This window comes from Pantherophis guttatus, chromosome 7 (genome assembly GCF_059756535.1).
Source record: "Pantherophis guttatus breed Tessera chromosome 7, ASM5975653v1, whole genome shotgun sequence".
Lineage (NCBI taxonomy): Eukaryota > Metazoa > Chordata > Lepidosauria > Squamata > Colubridae > Pantherophis > Pantherophis guttatus.
Window position 1 is genome coordinate 462,306 of NC_142069.1, and position 20,560 is coordinate 482,865.

Genomic DNA, 20,560 nt, shown 5'->3' on the forward strand with positions numbered 1-20,560 from the left:
AGGGGCTTGCAAGGATCTGGGCTGGCCCAGCCTGGCTGGAAGACGCTCAGGGAGCTTAGCCAGCTCAGGAATCAAACTTCTGCCTGCAACCTTTCCAGGTAACCCCCGCTGGAGGCTCTGGGCCTGTGTGGCTCTCTTTTTCCCCAGGTCCCCTGTTGTGGGTGCTGCTGTTGGCCAGTGACCTGCATGTCCACCTCCCTGTTAGCACCACTTCCGATTTGAGACCTTCCCTCCTTGGCCTTCAACTTCCCCCTGCCCTGGGCTGAGTTGGAAAGGTGCCAGGAGTCCCCACTCACCTCCGCTCAGACCCAAGCCCATGGGCAATAGGAACACGGGCAGAGAGGTTCAGGGAGACCTTGAGCTCCACATGGTCTGCCTGAAGCACCTCCGGGCCAGGTGCCTTCTTCTGCCTAGAGGGGCCAGGGGAATGCCATGGTGGTCAGTGCCTTCTGGAGCCTGGCATTTGATTGTGGATTCCAGGCCATGGTTCAAGTTTAGCCATTCCTTCCAGGCCGAGGGGCTCCTGTTCCATCACTGGAATCCCAGGGACAGCTGCCAGGACCCAGGGCGGCAGCTGCCACATGCCAACCCTGGGTGAGGCCTACCTGCTGGGTGAATTTCTCTGGCCCTTGGAGCTGCTGAGCCATGGAGTTGCCTCCCAGAGATTTCCTTGCCAGGCTAGGTAGCATCTGCTGGGCTGCGAGGGAGGGGGGGGTGCCCTGCCAGTGTTGATGGGGTGACTGGGCTTGATTGTCTCCATTTCCCAGGCTTTAGGTCCACTACGGATCTGCAAACTTAGTTGTAGTTGTATTGTCTGGGCACGTTTGTGGGTCTGTGTCTCAGCCACGGACTGGCTGACATCAGGAGCTGCCCATGGTGGAAGGGCTGACAGCATCTGCTCAACAGCAGCCCTGCAGTGTAGGCCAGCCTGAGTGCCCAGGCTGGTGGGGTGCGGAGGCACTTTGAGTGGAGGCCTGCAGCTGAAGGGAGCCTGGCTGCCCCATTAGATCAGACCAAACCCATCCTATCCCAGCAGCCTCCGCTGACGGGACCAGAGCATCCTGCTGCTGGAGTCCCCTTAAGCCCCTTCCCCGCCTTCCAGGCAGAGGGCCAGGGGCCTCCGGGGCCCCTCCTGCTGGGCTGCCCAGCTGAGCCAGGTCCTGGGCTGGGAGGCACCCCTAGCCGAGGCAGAGGAGTGCAGGAGGGGGTCTCGAGGGGCTCAGATCACCCTCGCCGGCCAGGACTTGCCAGCAGGTGTCCCCAGGATGGCGGGCGGCTTGGCAGCCACTGTGCTGGCACCATACGGGCGGGGGCCTCCGCCGCCTCCGCTCCGCTCCGCCTGGGGGAGGTCCGCGCGTGCCATCAGCGGCGGCCGCCTGGATGCGCCCCGAATCCGAAGCGGCTCCCGCCTCCCCGTGGGCAGGGGAAGGGGGAAGGGGCGGGCGCCGGGCGCATCCCTCCGACGGCAAACGGGGAGGAGTCGCCGCTGCAGCCGCTTGTCACTCGGGCTGCTCGCCCTGCTGCTTCGCCGCGGCGCCAACTGGGCTGCTGCGGAAGGAGGCGAGGGAAGGAGCCGCGCTGGGGCCGCTGCTGGTCAGGGCAGCCCGGCCGGGCCGGGCCAGGTGAGCACTTCCGGGCCTGCCGCGTCCTCGGGCCCCGACGGCGCTGCTGAGTCCCCCTGGCCGCGCCTCGACGGGGGCGACGGGGAGCCTTTCCTCGGGGGCCGCTCTCAGCCCGCGCCCTGGCCCCGGGGGAGCAGGCGAGGCGGGCCCCGGGCCCCGAGGACAGAGGGTGCGCGCGTGGGTCTCGCTGTCGGGCGAGGCGGCGGGCAATGCGCGCGCGTGGGCGAGTTCTCCTTCCCCGCCGCTGCTTTCCCTGCGCGGCTTCCTTCTGCTCCGCGGCTGCCCCCGGACGATGCGGCGCCTTCCCTGCGGGTCCTCCGAGCTGCTCTCGACCCTCCGAAGCCCCCGCTTGCTTTTGCGGCTTTCGGGACCGGCCGAAACTCCCTCTGTCGCTGCGGGAAGTGAGCCTCCCAGGTGGGCTGCGGCGTCGTTCGTTGGCTTCGGTGGGGGGGGGCACGATGTCCCTTGGCCGGCTGGCGTGAGGCCCCTCCTGGCTCCCTCCGTTGGGTCTCCTGCGGGAGGAGGAGGTCCGGATCCTGTGCGCCTGCTGCGTTTGGCGGTCCGGATTCCGGAGCAAAAAGTCGAGCTGCGTCCCCCTCCTCCCCGGACCTCGGGAGACGCCAGATTGCGGGAGGTCGCTGTGGAACCGCAGCGCATCGCGGAAAGGAGTTGCGATGACTTCTCTGTGGAGCAGCAACCCCCTCCCCCCCCCAGGAAGGGCCAGGTTAAGAAGCCCCGGGGGCGTCTGCCCCCCCCCACTCCGCAACTCCACCGACGAGGTTGTCGTGGGGGAGGAGCTAGTGGCCGGTCTCGGAGAGGCTCCCGGGATCAGGCCCAGGTGAGAGGCGGATAAAACCCCCAGGAAGTCTCAGAGCCAGCCTTTGGGCTGAAGACCCCCGGAGGTCTTCAAGGGATCCGATCAGCGGAAAGGCAAACCTGGCTAGAGGAGAGACTCTTGTCAGAAGTGGGCGGGGGGGGGGGGGGCTGGAGAAGTAGCAGCTGGGCTGCCTCCCCCAATCACCTCCCTTTGGGATCCCCCCCAGGAGCCCCAAGGAAAGTGAGGCAGGGATGTTCCTGAGCTGCATAGTTTTAATAGCAGAGGGGCTGTGGGTAGGCATTCCCCTCCCCTCCCTTTGGCCTCCTGGTGAAGAAGGGCTCATATACTTTGGGTGGGGGAGCAACTCTGGCAATTGAAAAGCACTCTGTGCGTGGAGAGCGATGCAATGCAACTGCCATGCTATCCCTCTCACCCACCGTTTGGGAGGAAGAGGCAGCATCACATTTTCTGAGGGAGGGGCTGAAGCTAAAGGGGTCCTTCTGGCCCTCCATCTGGCTGCTGACGTTGCGTTCCTGGGGACCCGTTTTTTGACCTTGGCCCTTCTCCTTTGGATCAGACGGAGCTCAGGCAGGGGCTGCCCTTCCTTCAGGCTGAAGCCTCAGATAAGCTAGGCCTGCTGGATCGTTGTCCGCCCCCCCCTCAGTCAGCAGAGCTCCTTCCCTCCTTGAGGGACTTATTCATTGGGGGCTTTCATCAAAGACCCTTGGGCTGCTTCTGTAGAATCAGGCTGGTGGAGGAAAAGATGACAGATCAGCCTGTTAGACCCCGAGGTCATCTGGGTCAGTTCAATGTGGGGCTAGCAGGAGGAAAGGGGATCTGCTGCCAGGGGCTATCCTCCAAGCTGATTTGGATGATGGAAAGGGCTCGTAGGCAGTTGGGCCTCGGTGGTTGTTTCTCCCTCTCCAGAGTCCGAGCCAAGGCCTGGGGGCATGGATATTGGGGGACCCCCCACTCTGCAGTCCTGGCTGGGGTTAGAGAATCCATTTGGAGTCACAATCACCTCCCAGAAGCCCAGACTGGCTGATTGGGGCACAGGAGACAAATGGAGCTAAACTGGGGTGGGGAGATAGTCTGGGGGGGCGCCGGGGGGAGGCTGTTGACCTCCAGTCCAGCATGGCCAACAAGTGACCCAACAGCTGGACTAGATGGGTCTGATGCTCTTATGCAGATGTTTAGATGATCTCTAGGGAGACCCTGGCTGGGAAATTCTGGGACCCCACCCATCTCCCAGTGACTGAGATGCTCCACTGATGGGTTATTGATGGGGGTCTGGTTGAGTCGCACCAGACAGGTTGCACGACCTCACCACCGGGTCTGGGAAAACGAGGCAGCTGCCTTCACCCCATCAGATGAGATGCTTTCCAGCTCCCTCCTTTCTGTTTTTTGCAATGCTGGCTTAGCACATTTTGTGGGTCTTGGCAACGCACTTAACGAGGCCAAGCGGGATTGGGTGGTTGTGGGGATGCAAACCGGGTTTTAAGATGCAGTGGGAGGCAGGCCGCCGTGTGAAGCCACCCGGGGTTTACCTGTTCAGCCAGAGTGAAATTAGATGGTTAACCTCAGTGGGGCATTCAGCTTGTTGGGTAACCCCCAAAAAGGGGATAATTCAATAATCAAATGTATTGATTTGTGTGAGCCCTGTATCAATCTTGGTCAGTTTTTTAACTTTTCTGTGGCTTAGCAGCTTCTATGACTTCCATTTCTTTGAGCAGCATGTGACTCAACATGCATGCGAAGCAAGAAAGAAGTAAATGGCATTAACTCCATTTCTGAGATACTGGCGGTCCTTGACTTACGACCACAATTGAGCCCCAAATTTCTATTGCTAAGTTAGATGTTCATTAAGTGAGTTTTGTCCCATTTTACGACCTTTCTTGCCACAGTTCTTAAGTGAATCACTGCAGTTGTTAAGTTAGCAACATGGTTGTTAAGTGAATCTGGCTTCCCTACTGACTTTGCTTGTCAGAAGGTCACAAAAGGGGATCACGTGACCCTCCCCCAGAGGGCCGCCTTAAATATGAGACAATTGCCAAGCATCAGGATGTTGGTCATGTGACCATGGGGATGCTGCAGCAGTCGTAAGTGTGAAAAATGGGCATAAGTCACTTTTTTCAGTGATGTTGTAATTTGAACCGTCACTAAATGAGCTGCTGTAAGTCAAGGACTACCTACAGCAGTGGTTTTCACTTACCTTTGCTACCGGTTCGGAACTGTGAGGGCGCGCTCACTTCGCTCACGCGCGGCGCTTTGTGTATGCGCAGATCGTCTGGGATGATGTCTGGGCGGTGGGCGCCTCAATTTGGGCAAACCGGTAGAAACCCACCTCCGACTTACCTGTAGGCAGCCGTGGAGCCATAAGCCCACAGACCCTCCGGCTCAGCCCCCCAAAAGGCTCTTCAGCTGCAACCATGGGGGGGGGCAGGGGGGCACCTTGGATAAGAGCCCACCGCACCCAGGTCTGTGCTGGGAAAGAAGCTGCCTGCAGTTGCAGGAACTGGGTAGGTCTTGTTTAGTGAAGAGAAGGACCAGGGGAGACAGGATAGCAGCCTTCCAGGATCTCAGGGGCTGCCACAAAGAAGATTTGGGGGTCAAGCAATTCTCCAAAGCCCCTGAGGGGGGCAGGACAAGGAGCGATGGGTGGAAACTAACCAAGGAGAGAAGCCACCAGGAACTAAGGAGGAATTTCCTGTCAGAATAATTAACCAATGAAACAGCTTCCCTCCAGAGGTTGTGGGTGCTCCAACACTGGAGATTTCCAAGAAGAGGCTGGGCAGCCATTTGTCTGGAGTGGTATCCTACAGGGTCTTGTGCTCGAGAGGGGGGGTTGGGCTAGAAGACCTCCAAGGTCCCTTCCAACTCTGTTATTCTGTCAATCAATCAATTAGTCAAAACTGACACTGCCTTTGGGCCCATGCCAGACTTCCAGTCTTTGCAGACGCTGAGGTGTTAAACGGTTGGCACCGGCAATGGAGTTGCCACACAACCTCATAGGGCACACAGCAGAAGAGGCTTCCTTGGTGCCCGCCTGGAAGCAGCATGCCCACAAGGCATCCAGGTCTGGCAAGAGCAGCTCCTTTTGGGCTGGGCTGTCAGCTCCATTGGCTCCTGCCTCTTCATCTGTCGGCCACCAGTGCCCGGAGAGGAAGGCGGAGGAGATGCCAGCTGGCATTGGAGCCCATCGCTTCACATGGCTCGGCTGAGCTGCTGTGACATCCCGGAGAGGGGGCTTCTGAGCACGGGAGTGCCCAAGGCTGGCTGATGCCCCCGTTTCTTTGCCTCCTGAAAGACGAGGTGGGCCACGAGACCTACTTCCTCACTGGGCATCCCAGATCTGGGCAGAGTGGTCCCGCAGGTCCAGAGGCAGCCGTGGGGTCCTTCTGTCCCAAAGGCCCCAGAGAAAGCCACTGATGGGAGAAGAAGAAAAAGAGACCACTTGGGGAAGGAAGGGGCCCAGGCAGCTTAAATGCAGGGAGTAAGCAAGAGGGGCCCAGCCCTCCCCCCCCGCCCCCCGTCCTCAGTGATGGAGGCTCACGGGAGTTCATCTCCATCAATGGAGGGAAGTTCTGGGGCGAGACGAAGACAGCCTTCCTCTCCCTTCCTCTGTCCATGGGTGGGTAGTGGGGGGGCTGGCTGGGACTACTTTGCTATTTGGTGGCCTGGGTGGGTGGGGGAGGGGGGCTAGTTATAGGGAAGAATTTTCTCTCAAGGCAGACCAGCCCAACTGACTGGAGAGCCTGGGGGAGCCTGCACCCTGATCCCAGGACGCCCCCCCCATCCAGATCGTAAGGGTGAAAAACGGTCATAAGTCACTTTTTTCAGTGTGGTTGTAACTTTGAACGGTCACTAAATGAATGGTTGTAAGTTGAGGACTATCTATACTTAGTTCCCACCTCCCAATGGGGTGGGGGGTGTCCCTTCCCCAGAGAGAACTGAAGCACCAGATGGTTCAGAGGCTGGAGAAAGGTCACTCTATGCCCCCTTCTTAAAGGTGCTCCTGGCCGGCATCTCGGTTGACGCCCTCCAAGAAGGGCCAGAGGGTCTCCCTGGGGAGCCACATGGGGGGCGCCAGAGGCTGGCACTTCCTCCTATGGCCTTTTCCAACTGGCATGATGCTCAGCTCTTCCCCCAAGCTCCCAGCCACTCTGACCCAGGCCGTTGCAGGCTGCCGGGGTGGCCTTGGCCCCCTTGGTGGGTGGTCTTCCCCCTCTCAGCTCACTTCATCCCAGTTGCAAAAGGCTGTCACAAAGCGGCTCCCTCCAGCGGGGAGGGCACGTGCCAGGCTCAGGAGAATTCACGCCTCATCTGCCCTTGCTGCAGGAGCTGCTCTGGACGCCCGAGCCGAAAGTGTCGCTTCTCGTGTGTCTCGCTCTGCCCGTCTTTTTCTCACGTTTCTCACACGGGCTGCGTCCCTGTTGGGCTTGCAGGATCTCCTCTGACAGCTCACCTGGGTCCCTCAGTGCTGGGGGACACAAGGGGGGCTGGGGGCTGCCCCTTGCTCTAGAACCATGTCGGCGAACCTATGGCACGCGAGCCTTTGCCAAGCTTACCCGAAACTGCGCATGCGCGCGCCCCAGCTGGTGTTCAGGCCTCTGGAGCACATGCGTGCAATTCAGGGGACCCAGCTGGTCTTCGAAGCTCTCCTGCGCAAGCAGCATATTTACGCAAGCACGTGCGATTGTGCACACATGCGCAGTGTTTGCGCACATGCATTGCGCACGCAAAAGCTGTGCGCATGCTGATATGGTGCGGTTGCATGCGCAGCATGCGCTAGTGCGCTAGTGCTAATGCACAAAGCCTTTGTGCATGTGCAGATGGTGCATTTGTGCGCACAGCACATGGGGAGGGGCCGCGTGTTACCACGGATGGCAAGTGAGCATGCACAGGGTGTGAAGCGTGTTCCTGCTTGGCACTTGGTAAGTAAAAGGTTCACCACCTCTGCTCTAGGAGGAGGAGGTTTCTCTGGCCAGGTGAGAGCAGCCTGGCTTCGGGGTGGACGCCCTCCGTCCCTCCCTCCCTCCCTCCCTCCCTCCCTCCCTCCGTCCCAAAGTGGCCCTGAGCATCGGCCCCCTTGCAGAATAGGATCCTGCTGTGTGAGAGCAGCCGGAGGGGGGGCAACTTGGGGGTTTTGTCAGACCAAAATGGCTCCCCTTGAGGTGCTTCAGGTGACAGGTGTACAATTGCCAGAGTTGGACGAGGGGAAGATCCGCCATGCTGCTGTGCCTGTAGGATGTGGCTGACACAGGTTTTGACCTGGGAACGGCATTTCTCTTGCGGGTGTGCAGAGCCCCTACGCTTCCTACGTGTTTGCTATTGGTGTAAGATCTCGACCCGCTTGTGCATCTCCTCCGCCTCCTCCTGCTCCACAGCCCCAATTTGTGTCCTGGTTTCATTCCTTTTGCGTTACTCACTAGCGCCGCTTGCCCAGTGCACCGAGTGCCACCCAGGCCTGGTCCTTGCCCATTTGCCCGTTGCTGGCCAGGGGAAGGCGGCGTCTGCAGCGCCTTCCTTGTGGTGATGGCCGCCAGAGAGGCTCCTCCGCCCGTAGCCCTGGGACGGGGCTCAATTTTGAGGACTCCCATTGTGCTGAGCAGGCTAACTGTCATTATTTCATCTCATCTGTGGGCTCGGCTGGTTTTGCATTTGACTTGCAGGTTTTCAAATGTGCATAAAATGTGTGGGGTGCATTTATCAGGAGGAAACATGGGCAGGAGAGGATTTAACTCTTTCCTCCCTGGCTGAGGTCCTGGGGACCGTCCTTGCTCTGTCCGAAGTTGGGTGGAACCTTCCCAAGAGCAACACGGGGCAAAGCCCTGGGGAAGGAAGGAAGGAGCCACAACTCCAGGAGGCATTTGGGGCGGCTGCTGGCTCTGAGTCGGTGGGCCCCTCCTCGCTCTCCAGAGGGAGCTTCTACCCAGGCAAGGACTTGGAAGCTGAGCAGGAGACGACTAGATAGCCGACGCTTCCTCGGGGACCTCAGCTCCGCCTGACCTTCTCCCCTTCCCTCCCCAGGTGCTTCCTGCCGGCGGCGAGACTCACACCGAGGCCAATGTGGGGCTTCCTGCTGCTGCTGCTGCTGCTGCTGGGCCTGTCCCCGCCGCCGGGCTCGGCAATGCCCCCGCCCCCCGCCCAGAATGAGTCCGGGCCGGACCCGCAGAGCCCCGGCCCCTCCCCCCTGCTGCCCAGCCACAGCGAAGCCCCCGCCTTGCGCCTGAACCTGGGGCTCAACGTCCAGGTGAAGGTGCGCAGCCAGGGGAAGGGGCAGCCCCCCGAAGGGCCCGCGAGAGCCGCCACCAGGCCGCCCCCGCCCCGCGGCCAGCCGGACGCCTCCGCTCACTCCCCAGCCGGGGCCGCGGGAAGCTCCGCGGGCGCCGGGCCGGCTGAAGAGCCGCTCGCTGCTCCCACGGCCGGCGCGAGCAATGGCTCCTCCTCGCCACGCGCCCCTGCGGCTCCCCGGGCCTCCGCGACCCCCCTCCGGCCACGGGAGCACAGCAGCCAGCTCGAGTTCCAGGTGGACATCGGCCTGAGCGCCGGGCTGGGCCAGGAGCCGGGCGCGGGGCTCGGCGGCGGCGGCGGCAGTCTCCTCCCTGTCCTGGCCGACGCCTTGGGGATGGCCGGCCAAGGAGGGGCGCCCGGTGAGTATTGCTGAAGACCGCGGGGGGGGGGGGAGAGGCCAAGAGCCGGCGCCCGCCAGATCCAGCTTTGGGGCTGCCAGCGAGGGTCCCTGCGGGAATGGCTGGACCCCCACCAGGCCCCGGAAGGTCTTGACGAGAGGGAGAAGAAGTGGGCAGAGTCTCTGGCCAAGTCCCCCGGGAGGGAGGACCCCAGGCCCCTTCTCATCCCGGCCCCGCCTTGGTCCTTTAACAGGTCTGTTTGGCTTCACTCTGCCTCCTGAGCTGTGGAAGCCCCCAGAGTGGAATGTCACGGGAAGCCCCGAGGAAGAACCCGAGGACCTCCTCTCCACTGCTGAAGGGACCCCGGAGCCAGGTAACAGCATAACTGGGGGGCCAGGCAACCCTAGCCGCTCCCCCCCTTTGCTTCTTTGGTGGGGCTCCTCCTGGCTGTCAGTCTTGCCCTGCTTGGAGGAAGAGGCTCCTGGGTGGGGAAGGGGGGGGGGCTGGTCAAGGAAGTTCTCCAGCAACACAGCAGGACCCCAGATGGGAGATGGTAGCAAGGTTGGTCTCCCCCTTGGATGGTGGATCACCCGAGGGGCCTCTGGGGCACCCCCCAGGGGCCCTCTTCCTCCAGGGGCTCCCTGGAAACCTTCCTTGGCCTGGAAATCAGACCTTGGGTGACTTCAAAGATCAGGGAGGCTTCCCAAAAGTGGTCTTCAGATTTGCTGAGATTTTTAAAAATAATTTCAATTCAAATATTTTTTTCCAAAGTCAAAAGATACAGGGATAATGGTAGGTAGGTAGGTAGGTAGGTAGGAAGGAAGGAAGGAAGGAAGGAAGGAAGGAAGGAAGGAAGGAAGGAAGACAGGAAAGAAGACAATAGAAAGCAAAGGAAAAAATTAACCGTTAAAGAAGGAAGTTCTGATCTTCTTTAAAGCAGTTACAGACATGCTTACAGCCACTTCCTTGGTTCTGAATTAATAATGTGGGTCCTTGTCCTGTATTCAACTTTTATTCTTCAGCAATTCCACAAATTGCAAGTTCATTTTTACTCATTTTTAGCAAAAAGTCCGTAAAAGGCTCCTGGTCTGTTATAAAAATAAAGAAAGATGTCGATGTAACCATTTCTGCAAGTTCTTCACCCTCCATTCCTCTATTGTGGGTATTTTTGCCTTCTGACTTTTTGCACATAATAACCTGGCTGCATCCAGGCATTGCCTCTTCTGACTGACTGTCCGAAAGTCTTAGGAAGAGGAATTCTGCTGGCCAGTTTTTAAAACTCTGGATCATCATTGATTTTTCATAACTACATGACAAAATGTCCCTTCATGCTTTTTACATTTCCAGGAACCATTGTAAGAAGATTTTGCTGGGTAGCCAAGCAAATGCACCTTGATTTCCTGCCCCTCAGTGGCTTTGCACCTCTGTGGTTGGGGGAGGGGGATAGAGGGGGGGCTGCTGGCCATGCAGGAATTTCCTCAGGAAGAATGTCCAGGCAGCACAGAATCCCCGGGGGGCTTCAGGTGAGAGCAGAATTTGAAAGCTTCAGAATGCTGGATCTGAATTCTCAAGCGTGCAGGCTCAGGAGGTTCTGGGGTTTCATGCCCCTGGATTGTTGCGGCCCTTCTATGCAACAACACTGGAGTGGGGTGGGTTCAGTGGTGGGTTGCTCCTGGTTCGCACCGGTTCGCAAGAACCGGTAGTAAAAATTTGTAGTAGTTTGGAGAACCAGTAATAACATTGGCTGGCCACGCCCCCAAACCAGTCCCCGGCCGGGTTGCCGGTCGCTTACCCCGCCCACCTCATCAGCGGCTTTTTTTTTTTAACTTTTAAAAGCATTTTCTCTACAACCTCTTTGGCCGAAAAAATGCTTTTAAAAGTAAAAAAAAAAAAAAAAAGCCTCTGATGATCGTGCAGCTCAGCTGAGATCGTCAGAGGCTTTTAAAAGCATTTTTTTCTGCAACCTCTTAAGGTTGCAGAAAAAAATGCTTTTAAAAGTAAAAAAAAAAAAGTTGGCCACGCCCACCCAGTCACATTACCCCCACCAAGACACGCCCACAAAATAAGCCATGCCCACAGAACCAGTAGTAAAAAAACCTGGGTGGGTTCTGCTTGTGTGTGCATGAAAGGGGGTCCGATGCAGGGCAGGGGAACCGCAATCCAAAGCCTCTTCGGCATCAGCACCAACAACCCTGGTCACCAGAAGGCCAGGTGGGCAAGGCCTGCAGGAAGACTGATGTTTGTTTATTTAGAAGGTAGAGACAGCTGCCCATCTTAAGCGCATCACTCTGGGCAGGGAACAATACATGCCAAGGCGATATAAGAACCCACAACCCATGAAAACAGCCTGGTCCAAGGAAATAGCAAGTGAGGCACCACCTGGCATGCAGCCTCCTAACAGTCAAGCGGGCACGTCACCCACCGAAGGAAGCAGCTGCCCTTCTCCTGAGCTCCACAAGAGCCCTCCTCATCCTGGACGATGGGTGCCAAGGGACATCAACTTCAAAACAGGCAGCCGGTGCCACTTAGGTGCCTAGAGCTGGCAGAGGAGTGCCACCTGCAACCCTGTCACTGCAGGTAGGAGCTGTCTCGTGAGCAGCCTGATGGAGGATGGCAGCCCCTACGTGGCTGCTCCAAGGGGAGGAGAGCTTCTAGGCAGCCGGGCGTTTGTCTTCTTCTGAGCAGAGGCTTCTTGAGTGCCGGGAAGCAAAAGTGAAAAATGCGGAGGATGAGGCAGACCAGAATTGTCCTTGCTCTGGCCTCTTAGGTGACCTTCGAGGGAGGAAGGTCCCCTAAGGTCTCCCTCAAGTTCCCTGGGCTCTCTTGGTGGGGGCCACTCCCATGGGGGAGAATGTTCTCTGACTCAACTGGACAGATGTGACTGAAGGTTCTACGGGCTGCTTCCATCATCAGAAGCGCCTGGCAACCTCGGAACGCAAAGTCTGTTTAAGAACCTGCTTTACTGGGCACTCTCCAACCCTTAGAGATGGATGCTACCAGCAAGCCCCACCAGATCCCCCCAGAGATGGGGATCTATGCTGAAAAGCACAATATCTTCCAGGTCATGCAGGGCCTGGTGGAAGCTCTCCTCGTGTCCCGGCCGGCCAACCCCATTGACTTCATGATAGAACATCTCAAGAAGAACAATGAGGAAGTGCCCAAGGTCTTCATTGTGGGGCCCCCGGCTTCTGGGAAGACCACCATCGCCCGCTGGATTTGTAAGCACCTCAGTGCAACGTATCTTTGCCCCAAGGAGCTCGTGTGTAGCAAGCTGCTGAAGAGGGCCAGGGAGGCCGCGGCGTACCAAGCACGTGGGGAGAAGATCCCCGATGAGCTATGGGTTCATCTTCTGCAGGAACGCATGAGTGATGTGGACTGTGAGACCTTGGGGTGGGTGGTGGATGGCTTCCCCCAGACCAGGAAGCAGGCCCTGGAGCTCCAGACCCTGGGTGTCCTCCCCCGGCACCTCGTGGTCCTTTACGCCCCAGACACCGTGCTAATCGAGAGGAACCTGGGGAAGCGTGTGGACCCCTTCACCCAGGAGGTCTACCACACCACCTTTGACTGGCCAGTCGACTTCACCGTACAGAAGCGCTTGGTGAAGCCGGAAGACACCTCAGAGCAAGCCACTGCTCGGCGGCTTCTGGAGAACCACCGCAACATGCCCGGCATCATCCAGACCTACCAGGATTGCCACAAGGCTATCAACGCCGACCAGCCCTGTGTTGACGTCTTTGCCCAAGCACTAAATTTTGTACAGAGCCGTCCACGCTCCAACGCCCCCTTCACTCCCCGCATTTTGCTCCTGGGGCCCCCGGGCAGCGGCAAAAGCCTGCAGGCAGCTCTGCTCTCCCAGAAATACGGGGTGGTCAACATTGCCTTCGGGGACCTCCTGCGGGAGAAAATGGCCGGGAACATGGGCGTGGGCGAATTCATCAAGCCCTTTTTTGAAAGGGGGTACCCCGTGAACGACAACATCGCTTTGCACGTCCTCCAGGAGCGGCTGGAACAGGCTGACTGCCGCACCTACGGCTGGGTGCTCCACGGCTTCCCTCGGGATGTGGACCAGGCGCTGCTCTTCCAGCAGATTGGCGTCGAGCCCAACCGAGTCTTCTTCCTCAACCTGCCCACCGAGGTGGGGCTGCAGCGCCTCTGCCAGCGTGCCACCGACCCTTTTACCGGGGAGAGATACCACACCATCTACAAGCCACCTGTGGAGGAGGAAGTCCACCAGCGCCTGCGCCGCCACCCCAAGGACAACCCCCTCCAGGTGGAGCGGAAGACGGACATCTACAGCCACCAGCTGCCCGACCTAGAGGAGCACTACGAGGACTCCATCTGCCTCAACGCCGACCAGGACCCTTACACCGTCTTCGAGTACATCGAGAGCTGCCTGGTCAAGCCCTTGCCCCTCTGCAAGCTGTAAGGGCTGAGAGGTGCCCCCCCCATGGCTTTGCCAGCACCGCCCTGGCAGCAAGCAGCATGGCCGGTGCGGGGAGGGTAGTGTGTTTAGCGCTAATGAGAGAATAAAAATATTTTGCTTTCATGTGGAAGCCATCTCTGTTTCTTGTTTAAGAAATGCCTTGCCCTGGGTCCGCCATGATGCCCGGCTCCTGCAAGTCACTGCTCTTGGTGCCCATCTCTGTCACTTGGCAGCAGGCTGGGGGGACAGAAGGGAGCCTCGTTCTGCCTGCCTGCCTTAGGACCCTTCCTCTACCCTCCATGTGGCTCATAGCGGCGTTTTGGATACCTGCCCTAGAAATTAGTCACATCTCTCCCCTGAAACCTCAAAGGATGGGCCCAAGAAATGGGCACCTGCCCTTCAGCACAGGCTGGTCCAGGTGGGGCGGTCTCTGTCCAGTTGATGGGGAAGGAATAGGGCCGAATCACAGCAGGGAGCATCGGACTATCCTTGCCATCCTCTCTGCCCCCCAGCCCCCTTTCCTAATTTTGTAGAGGGAGGGGCAGGTAACCACAGAAAAGCTGGAGTGGTTTTCCAAATTTGCCATGTCTCCTCAGTTAGGCTGTGCTGATGCAGCCACTGGCAGCCACAGAGATAAGCGTGGACTTGTCCTTGGGGAGAGCCGAGCTTTCCCCATTTGGCTGGCTGGTGTGGAATTCTCAGGCCAACCGGAGGGAGGCCGGAAGGCATTTTAGGGTGGCCCTCCTCTTCTGCCTGTCCACTCCAGGGCATCTGTTCCAATAACGGAGGGTTTGCTTTGCCCTCAAATCTTGGGGGGGTGGGGGCTGGATGCTTTTGAGGGCCCTTGGGCTTCTGCAGATGGCCCTGGGTGGGCCCCTTGTTCCGCTTTCCCCCATCTCCCAATAAGGGACCTTGGAGGTCTTCTAGTAGCCCAGCCCCCTGTTCAAACAGGAGACCCTACACACCATTCTGGACAAATGGCCGTCCAGTCTCCTCTTGGAAGCCTCCCGGCTGACCTTCCACCTGAAGGTAGCCGGGAAGATTCCTTGGCTCCAGCCTCTCCATCCTTTACGTGGCACCCACTTAATGCCAGAGGATCTACTGGCCTGGGACGGTCCCTGCTGGATCTCCCTGACCGGCTGCTGCCCAGGACGAGGGTCCTGAGGCTGAGCTCTTGAAGGCCGGAGGTGCCTTCAGGAGATCTGAGCGTCCAAACCATGTTTCTCCCTTCGGAGAGCCGGCAAAGGAGGCTGGATGGGCCTCTCAGCCAGGTGCCTCGGCCAAACCAGGAGTCTCTCCCGAAACGGGGAAGGATGCTGCCCAGGCGCACTATTGCGATATTGGAGCGAAGTGGAAGATGCGGCACCCTGGAGGGCACAGAGAGGGCAGCCTGGGCGTCCCTCCAGATGGCTCTCGATCCCACCCCGCCGGTTCCGTCACCCTTTCACAAAAGCCCCAAGAGGGGGCAGCTTTCTTGGGGCAGCAGCCTTCACAAGAGCCAGTCCCTTTGTCAGGTTGCTCACTTGTTCGTCCCCTGCAGTGACGGTAGAGCTGGCGACCTCAGCCCAGAGATCGTAGAATCCCAGGACGAGAAGGAACCCAGAGGTCCTCTGGCTCAACCCCGTCAAAGGCAGGAGACCGCAGAGACCCTGCCAGCCCCACCAGGCAAATCAGACCAGGGAAGAGGCTCCAGGGAAGACCCCCTTCTAGGGAGATAAACCTGTATGCAAAGTACAGCAGTCCTTGACTTACAACATTTTGTTTAATGACCTTTCGACATTACAACAGCGTTGGAAAAAGAACTTCACGACGACCGTTGCAGCATCCCTGAGGTCACATGATCAAAATTCAGATGCTCGGCCACTGGCTCACATTTATGACAGTTGTGGTGGCCTGGAGTCACGTGATCCCCTTTTGTGACCTTCTGAGAAGCCAAGTCAATGGGGAAGCCATTGTATTCACTTAACAACCATGTTACTGACTGAAGCACTGCAGTGATTCACTTAATATCTTGGGGAAGAAAGGTCATAAAGTGGAGCAAAACTCATTTATCTTAGCAAAGGAAATTTTGGGGTCAGTTGTGGTCGTTAAGTCAAGGACTGCCTAGATTTACGATCCTCTCCTCTCCCCTGTGATCATGTGACCACATTTGGGTCAGTGGGCAACCGGCAGGTGTTTATAGTGTTTGTGGCGACCCATAGTCACGTGACCACAATTTAGGATGTTTTTCCCGGAAACCACTGTTAGCTTCCGGTCTCCGTCAATGAATGGCCCGTAGGGAACGATGGGCTCGCTTAAAAAGGCCGCCTTTGCTTTCTAGCCGCTTAACCACCATTGCAAAAAAACCATGGTAAAACCGAGGACAGTCATATGATGACCTGCTTAATGACCGTTGTGGCTTGCGATTGTAATTGTGGCCTCAATAACGGTTGTACTTCAAGGACTGCTTGCGGTAACATCATCTTGCAAGGGTGAATGGGCTTCCCCTCCTCCTGCGTTTATATTCATGTAGATTGGGGGGGTTTCTCTCGGGAAGGTCCCCCATCCCCCCTGCCTTGCACCCGGGCCCTCAATGCCCAAAAGCCGCGGCACGTGGGAGCCGCTGGTACTTGGGATTTGGGCAACAAGCATTTCTGGGGAAAGGAAAAGGGAAATGGGGGGAGGGTGTTTCACCACCGAGACAGGCTGCCTCTCCTGCTTCGTTTTTTTCTTACAATCTCTTAAATTGCAGAAGGAAAATGGGTTTGGTGGCATTCGCACAACACACTTAACTGAAGCCAGCCTTGTTCTGTTCAGGAGTTCAATTCTGAGCAGCTCAAGGTTGACTCAGCCTTCCATCCTTCCAAGGTCTGTAAAATGAGGACTTGGATTGTTGAGGGCAGGCCGACTCTGTAAACTGTGTAGAGAGGGCTCTAAACAGTATATAAGGGCTATTGCTATTGTCTCTTACTTACTTATTTTCTCCCTCTCCCTCTCTCTCATTCATCTATCTATCTATCTATCTATCTATCTATCTATCTATCTATCATCATCATCATCCTAATCCAATGTATACAGCCCTGCATGGCAGGAAAAGAGACTGCTATCCTGCAGTGCCTCCCCCAGAATCCTAAGCGCCTGCGTCATTAACAGAGGGTTCTCAGTGGCTTCTACTCACCGGGAGTTTTGCACAGCCAAGCCTTTGGCCACTGCAGGGAGGCCTGCTCTTTTGCCTGCTCCTTTATGATTTACCTGCCCCACAGGCTATTTCTGGGTCACCAGCAGTGCCACTGCCTTTACTGTGCAGCCCCCAAAGTGGATCTTCCTCAGGGTGTTTCCTTTCTGCTCACCCTCTTCTCTTCCGGGTGCTTCAGCCCAGCTGATGGATCGCAGCCCTGGAGTGGGTGGGAGCAGGAGGAGCCCCCCCCTCCCCAGTCCTCCTGCTCACTAGTGATCTGTCAGTCTGGCTGCTTCTGGTCCTGGGGCTGCAGTGCTACATCGTGACTGGGTTGGAGAACCTCCCTGTTCCTTGGGCAGCCCGGGCAGCCCAAGGCAGCTTCTCCCAGCCTTGGGTCCCCCTCCCCACACCAGTGGTGGGTTTCTACCGGTTCACCCCAGTTCAGGTGAACCGGTAGCGGCGGGAGGCTCCACCCACTGCCTGGACATCATCACGGATGCTCTGTGCATGTGCAGAAGGTTCTCCCATGCACAGAAGCACTGCACATGAGCAAAGTGAACGGGTGCACATGCGCGCACTCACAGTTCCGAACCGATAGCGAAGGTAAGTGAAAACCACTACTGCCCCATACCTCAGGAGAAAAAGGGTGGCTGCTGAGTGGCAGCCAAGCTAGGAGAGCCCAGAGGTCTGGAGGACAGAAGGATGGCAATGGGCGTGTGGTGGTGTTGCAGGTGCAAAGGGGCAGGGCACTTTGGCATGAAGCTGCTGAGAATCAGGAAACCGAAGGAAGCAAAGAACTGTTTCAATTAATTAACATCTGAATAAGGAGGGAAGAGAAGCCCCATTGCCAGCCTTGCCCATACCATGCAGTTGGTGCACAATTTCTGGACCTCAGCTGTGCCCTCAGAGGGCAGGCCAGATCTAGGAAGACAGAGGGAAGGTTGCTTGTCATCGGCTGCCATCGGGGCAGGAGCAGCCCTTCCCGTCCGGGCTTAACCCTCCCTCCTGTCTTCTCTCCCCAGGACCATTGGAGTCCAGTGGCAGCCCCACAGCCCCGCCAGGCAGTGAGGAGGCATTCATGGTGCTGCCCGCCTGCCTGCCCGACCGGCCCGACGCCTGCGGCTCCCCTCGGCCAGAACCCGGCACACCCCAGCTGCTGCCTGGTGGGCCCCTCTTTGTGCCCCTGCACTCGGACTGGATGGCGGCGCTGGCTGCATGGGGGCCAGCCTGGGAAGGTCATGTCTACGGCGCTGGCACCCTCTTCGCCCTGCTGGCAGCACTGGCCCTGCTGGCCCTGCTGGCGCTGCCCTGCCGTCGCCGCCTGGCTGCCCCCGAGGGCCGCCTGCTGGGCCTGCTTCACCTGCTGCTACTGGGGGCTGGCAGTGCTCGGGCCGGGCTGCTCTTTGGCCAGGCTGACGGGCGGCATCCGGAGCGGCTCCCTGCGCTGGCAGTGCGGCTATTGCGTGACCTTCCGCTGCCCTGCCTGACCTCGGCTCTGGCCGCTGCCCTGCTGCTGCTCTTGCGGCGCCCGCGGTCCAAGCTCTCAGCACACCCTGGCCTCCGCCCACCCTGCCTTCTGGCCCTGCTGCTGTTGGGTCACTTCTCAGCAGCTGCAGGCGCCGTCTTGGCTGCCGAGCGGCTGCCAGTGCTGCTGCTGGCCTCGCGGGGGCTCTTTGCCCTCCTGGCTGCGCTGCTTTCGGCCACCCTGCTGGGCTGCTCCTGCTTGGTGCGGGGGGAAGTGGCCCAGATCTACGACCTCCGGAACGCCCCGCCGCCGCCAGCCTGCCAGGGCTCCTTTGCCAGCGGCCGCCAGTGGAGCCGCGCTGCCCGCGCCGCCTCACCTGCTGCTGCCTTCGGGCTGCTGAGCGCCGGCCTTCACACCTACTCAGTGCTGCACGTGCTGGGCTACGGGCTTAGCCCGGCACTCTTTGGGCCCTGGCCCTGGTGGGCACTGCAGCTCTCGTGCCGGCTGTGCGAGGCAGGCGTGGGGCTGCCACTGGCTGCCTTTGGCCTCTACCTCACCTGCGGCTGCTCTGCCACTGCCTGCTGCCACCGCCTGGCCTTCCATTCAGGCCAGGCCGCTGCCAAAGCCCCAGTGCTGCCCAGCAGCCTCCACTGGGCGCTGTCCCAGCATGAGAAACTGGCTGTGTGCAGTGACACGGTGGTCCGCAGCCAGTCTGACTACCTCCCGCTGTGCGCTGTGCCCACAGAGGGGCCCCTTGATGCCCGCTGCACTGCACCCACCTGGTCGGTCCTCAGCCTGGCTGTGGAGGCAACGGATCCCACCGCCGACTTCCAGCCGCCTTCGCCCATCGACCTGCGTCGTAGCATCGACGAGGCGCTGTCCAGCGAAGGGCTCCTCCAGGGCAGCGGTGCCTTCTCCGCCTCCAGCATCCTCTCACTGGTCTCGCCCACCGAGCACCACCTGCCCCGCACCGTTTCCTGCCTGGAGCTGGCCCTGGTTCAGCCGCAGGACGACGGGGTGGCTGCTCTGCAACCCCATGGGGCCGCCACCCGGCCCTCCTCCCTCTCCAGCCCCAGCAGGAGTGCTGCGGGGCCTTCCCCAAGCCAGGCAGGCTGGCTCCCAGCTTCTCCAGCTGCCGGAGACCCACCCGGGGGCCCGCCTGAGCACTACCAGGAGTCCCTGGCCTCGGTGGGGCAGCCCAGAGAGGATGCAGCCCGCATACAGGAGCCGGTGGATGTTAGCCGGCAGGCCGATGCTGTCAGTGTTGGCAGCGACACCATAGATTTATAACCCCCTGGAACCCCCAGGATGGACGCCTGCCCCAGCCTCGGATCTGAGCTCACTGTGGGTCTGCTACGGGTGGGTGCCCAGCTTGGTGGCCCCTCCCTCCCAGGCGGCTGTGCAGTGGCTTCACTCCTTGTGAGGGACAGATAGGCAGGGGTCTCTGGCCAAGCGGGAGGCACACTTTGCCTCTTCCCACATCATTCTGCCTCTGCACAAAGGGCCGGTTTCTAAAACTCACCGAGCTACTCCCTGTGCAAACACAGATGCTGGGTCTTCAGTGGACTCACTTAAGTTGTGGGAACAGAAGCAACGGGTTGGGGTTCTGCCGTTGCACAGCCACCCCCTCCCCTCCTGCTAGCGAAAAGGGTTGCCCCTTCCCCATCCCCTCCTTGCTGGGGGCCAGCCAAGGTCGCACTGAAATGACCCCCCCTTCCCAATCTTCAAAGCCAGCAAAAAGAGCGGGTGACTCTGTTCTTTGGAGGGTGGGGGGAGAAAATCCAAATCCTCCCTCCTTCCCCAGAAGGGAACCGAAGCTCTGGAATTTTAATAAAAGGATTTTATGGAGAGGCTGTCTGGTCTTTGTGCTTGGAGGGGGAAGGGCTCCTCTACTGGTCCCGCCCCTTTTAGAGCTCAGAGCCTCCCCTACCCCACGAGTACCCACCTTTGAGGCCTTTCACATGAACAGCTGGGCACCCGCTTTGTCCGGCACAGCCTCAGGGCCCAACGGGCAAAGGACAGCCTTTGTCACCTTCCCCCCCATCCCCCAGTAATGTTTGGACAAGGCAGGTTAAACTGAAGAGGTGAGGTTGGTAGCAGCCAGGTTTGCTTTCTCCCCAAAATGCCAATGGCTCAGATTTAGTTCCTGCCACCTGTTGAGCCACTGCTGGCCCAACCAGGCCGAATTCCCACAGCCCGGAGTGCCACCCAACCCATCCGATTCAGGCAGGAGGAAAAGGCCTTTTTCTCCTGCCTGCGTCTAACTCGCCCAGAGGATGGGACTGGAGGGCGCTGGCCAGGTTGGGGTCGGCCACCTGGGGGGCTGCTGAGGTCCGGCTGGCCTCTCTAGAAACGGGGCTAGCCTGGCCGGGGGGGACAAGAGCTGGGCAGGCTGAGGATGCTGCAGTCCTGAAGGTGGAAAGTTGGCGGTCTTACTGCCCTTC

General features: G+C 59.0%; 2 protein-coding genes across 2 annotated transcripts; both read left to right on the top strand.

The window, feature by feature from the left end:
* The first annotated feature begins 1,646 nt into the window (after nucleotides 1-1,646).
* On the top strand, nucleotides 1,647-19,964 carry PRRT4 (proline rich transmembrane protein 4). The gene is made up of 6 exons (XM_087873483.1): nucleotides 1,647-2,036; nucleotides 8,470-9,092; nucleotides 9,325-9,748; nucleotides 15,035-15,159; nucleotides 16,737-16,873; nucleotides 17,577-19,964. The coding sequence occupies exons 1-6, from the start codon at nucleotides 1,915-1,917 to the stop codon at nucleotides 19,404-19,406; spliced, it is 3,261 nt and encodes a 1,086-aa protein (XP_087729609.1). The 5' UTR covers nucleotides 1,647-1,914; the 3' UTR covers nucleotides 19,407-19,964.
* LOC117672974 (adenylate kinase 8) lies at nucleotides 11,227-13,617 on the top strand. The gene has a single exon (XM_034430080.3). It carries the CDS (start codon nucleotides 12,058-12,060, stop codon nucleotides 13,495-13,497), a length of 1,440 nt encoding a protein of 479 aa, XP_034285971.2. The 5' UTR covers nucleotides 11,227-12,057; the 3' UTR covers nucleotides 13,498-13,617.
* Nucleotides 19,965-20,560: the final 596 nt, after the last annotated feature.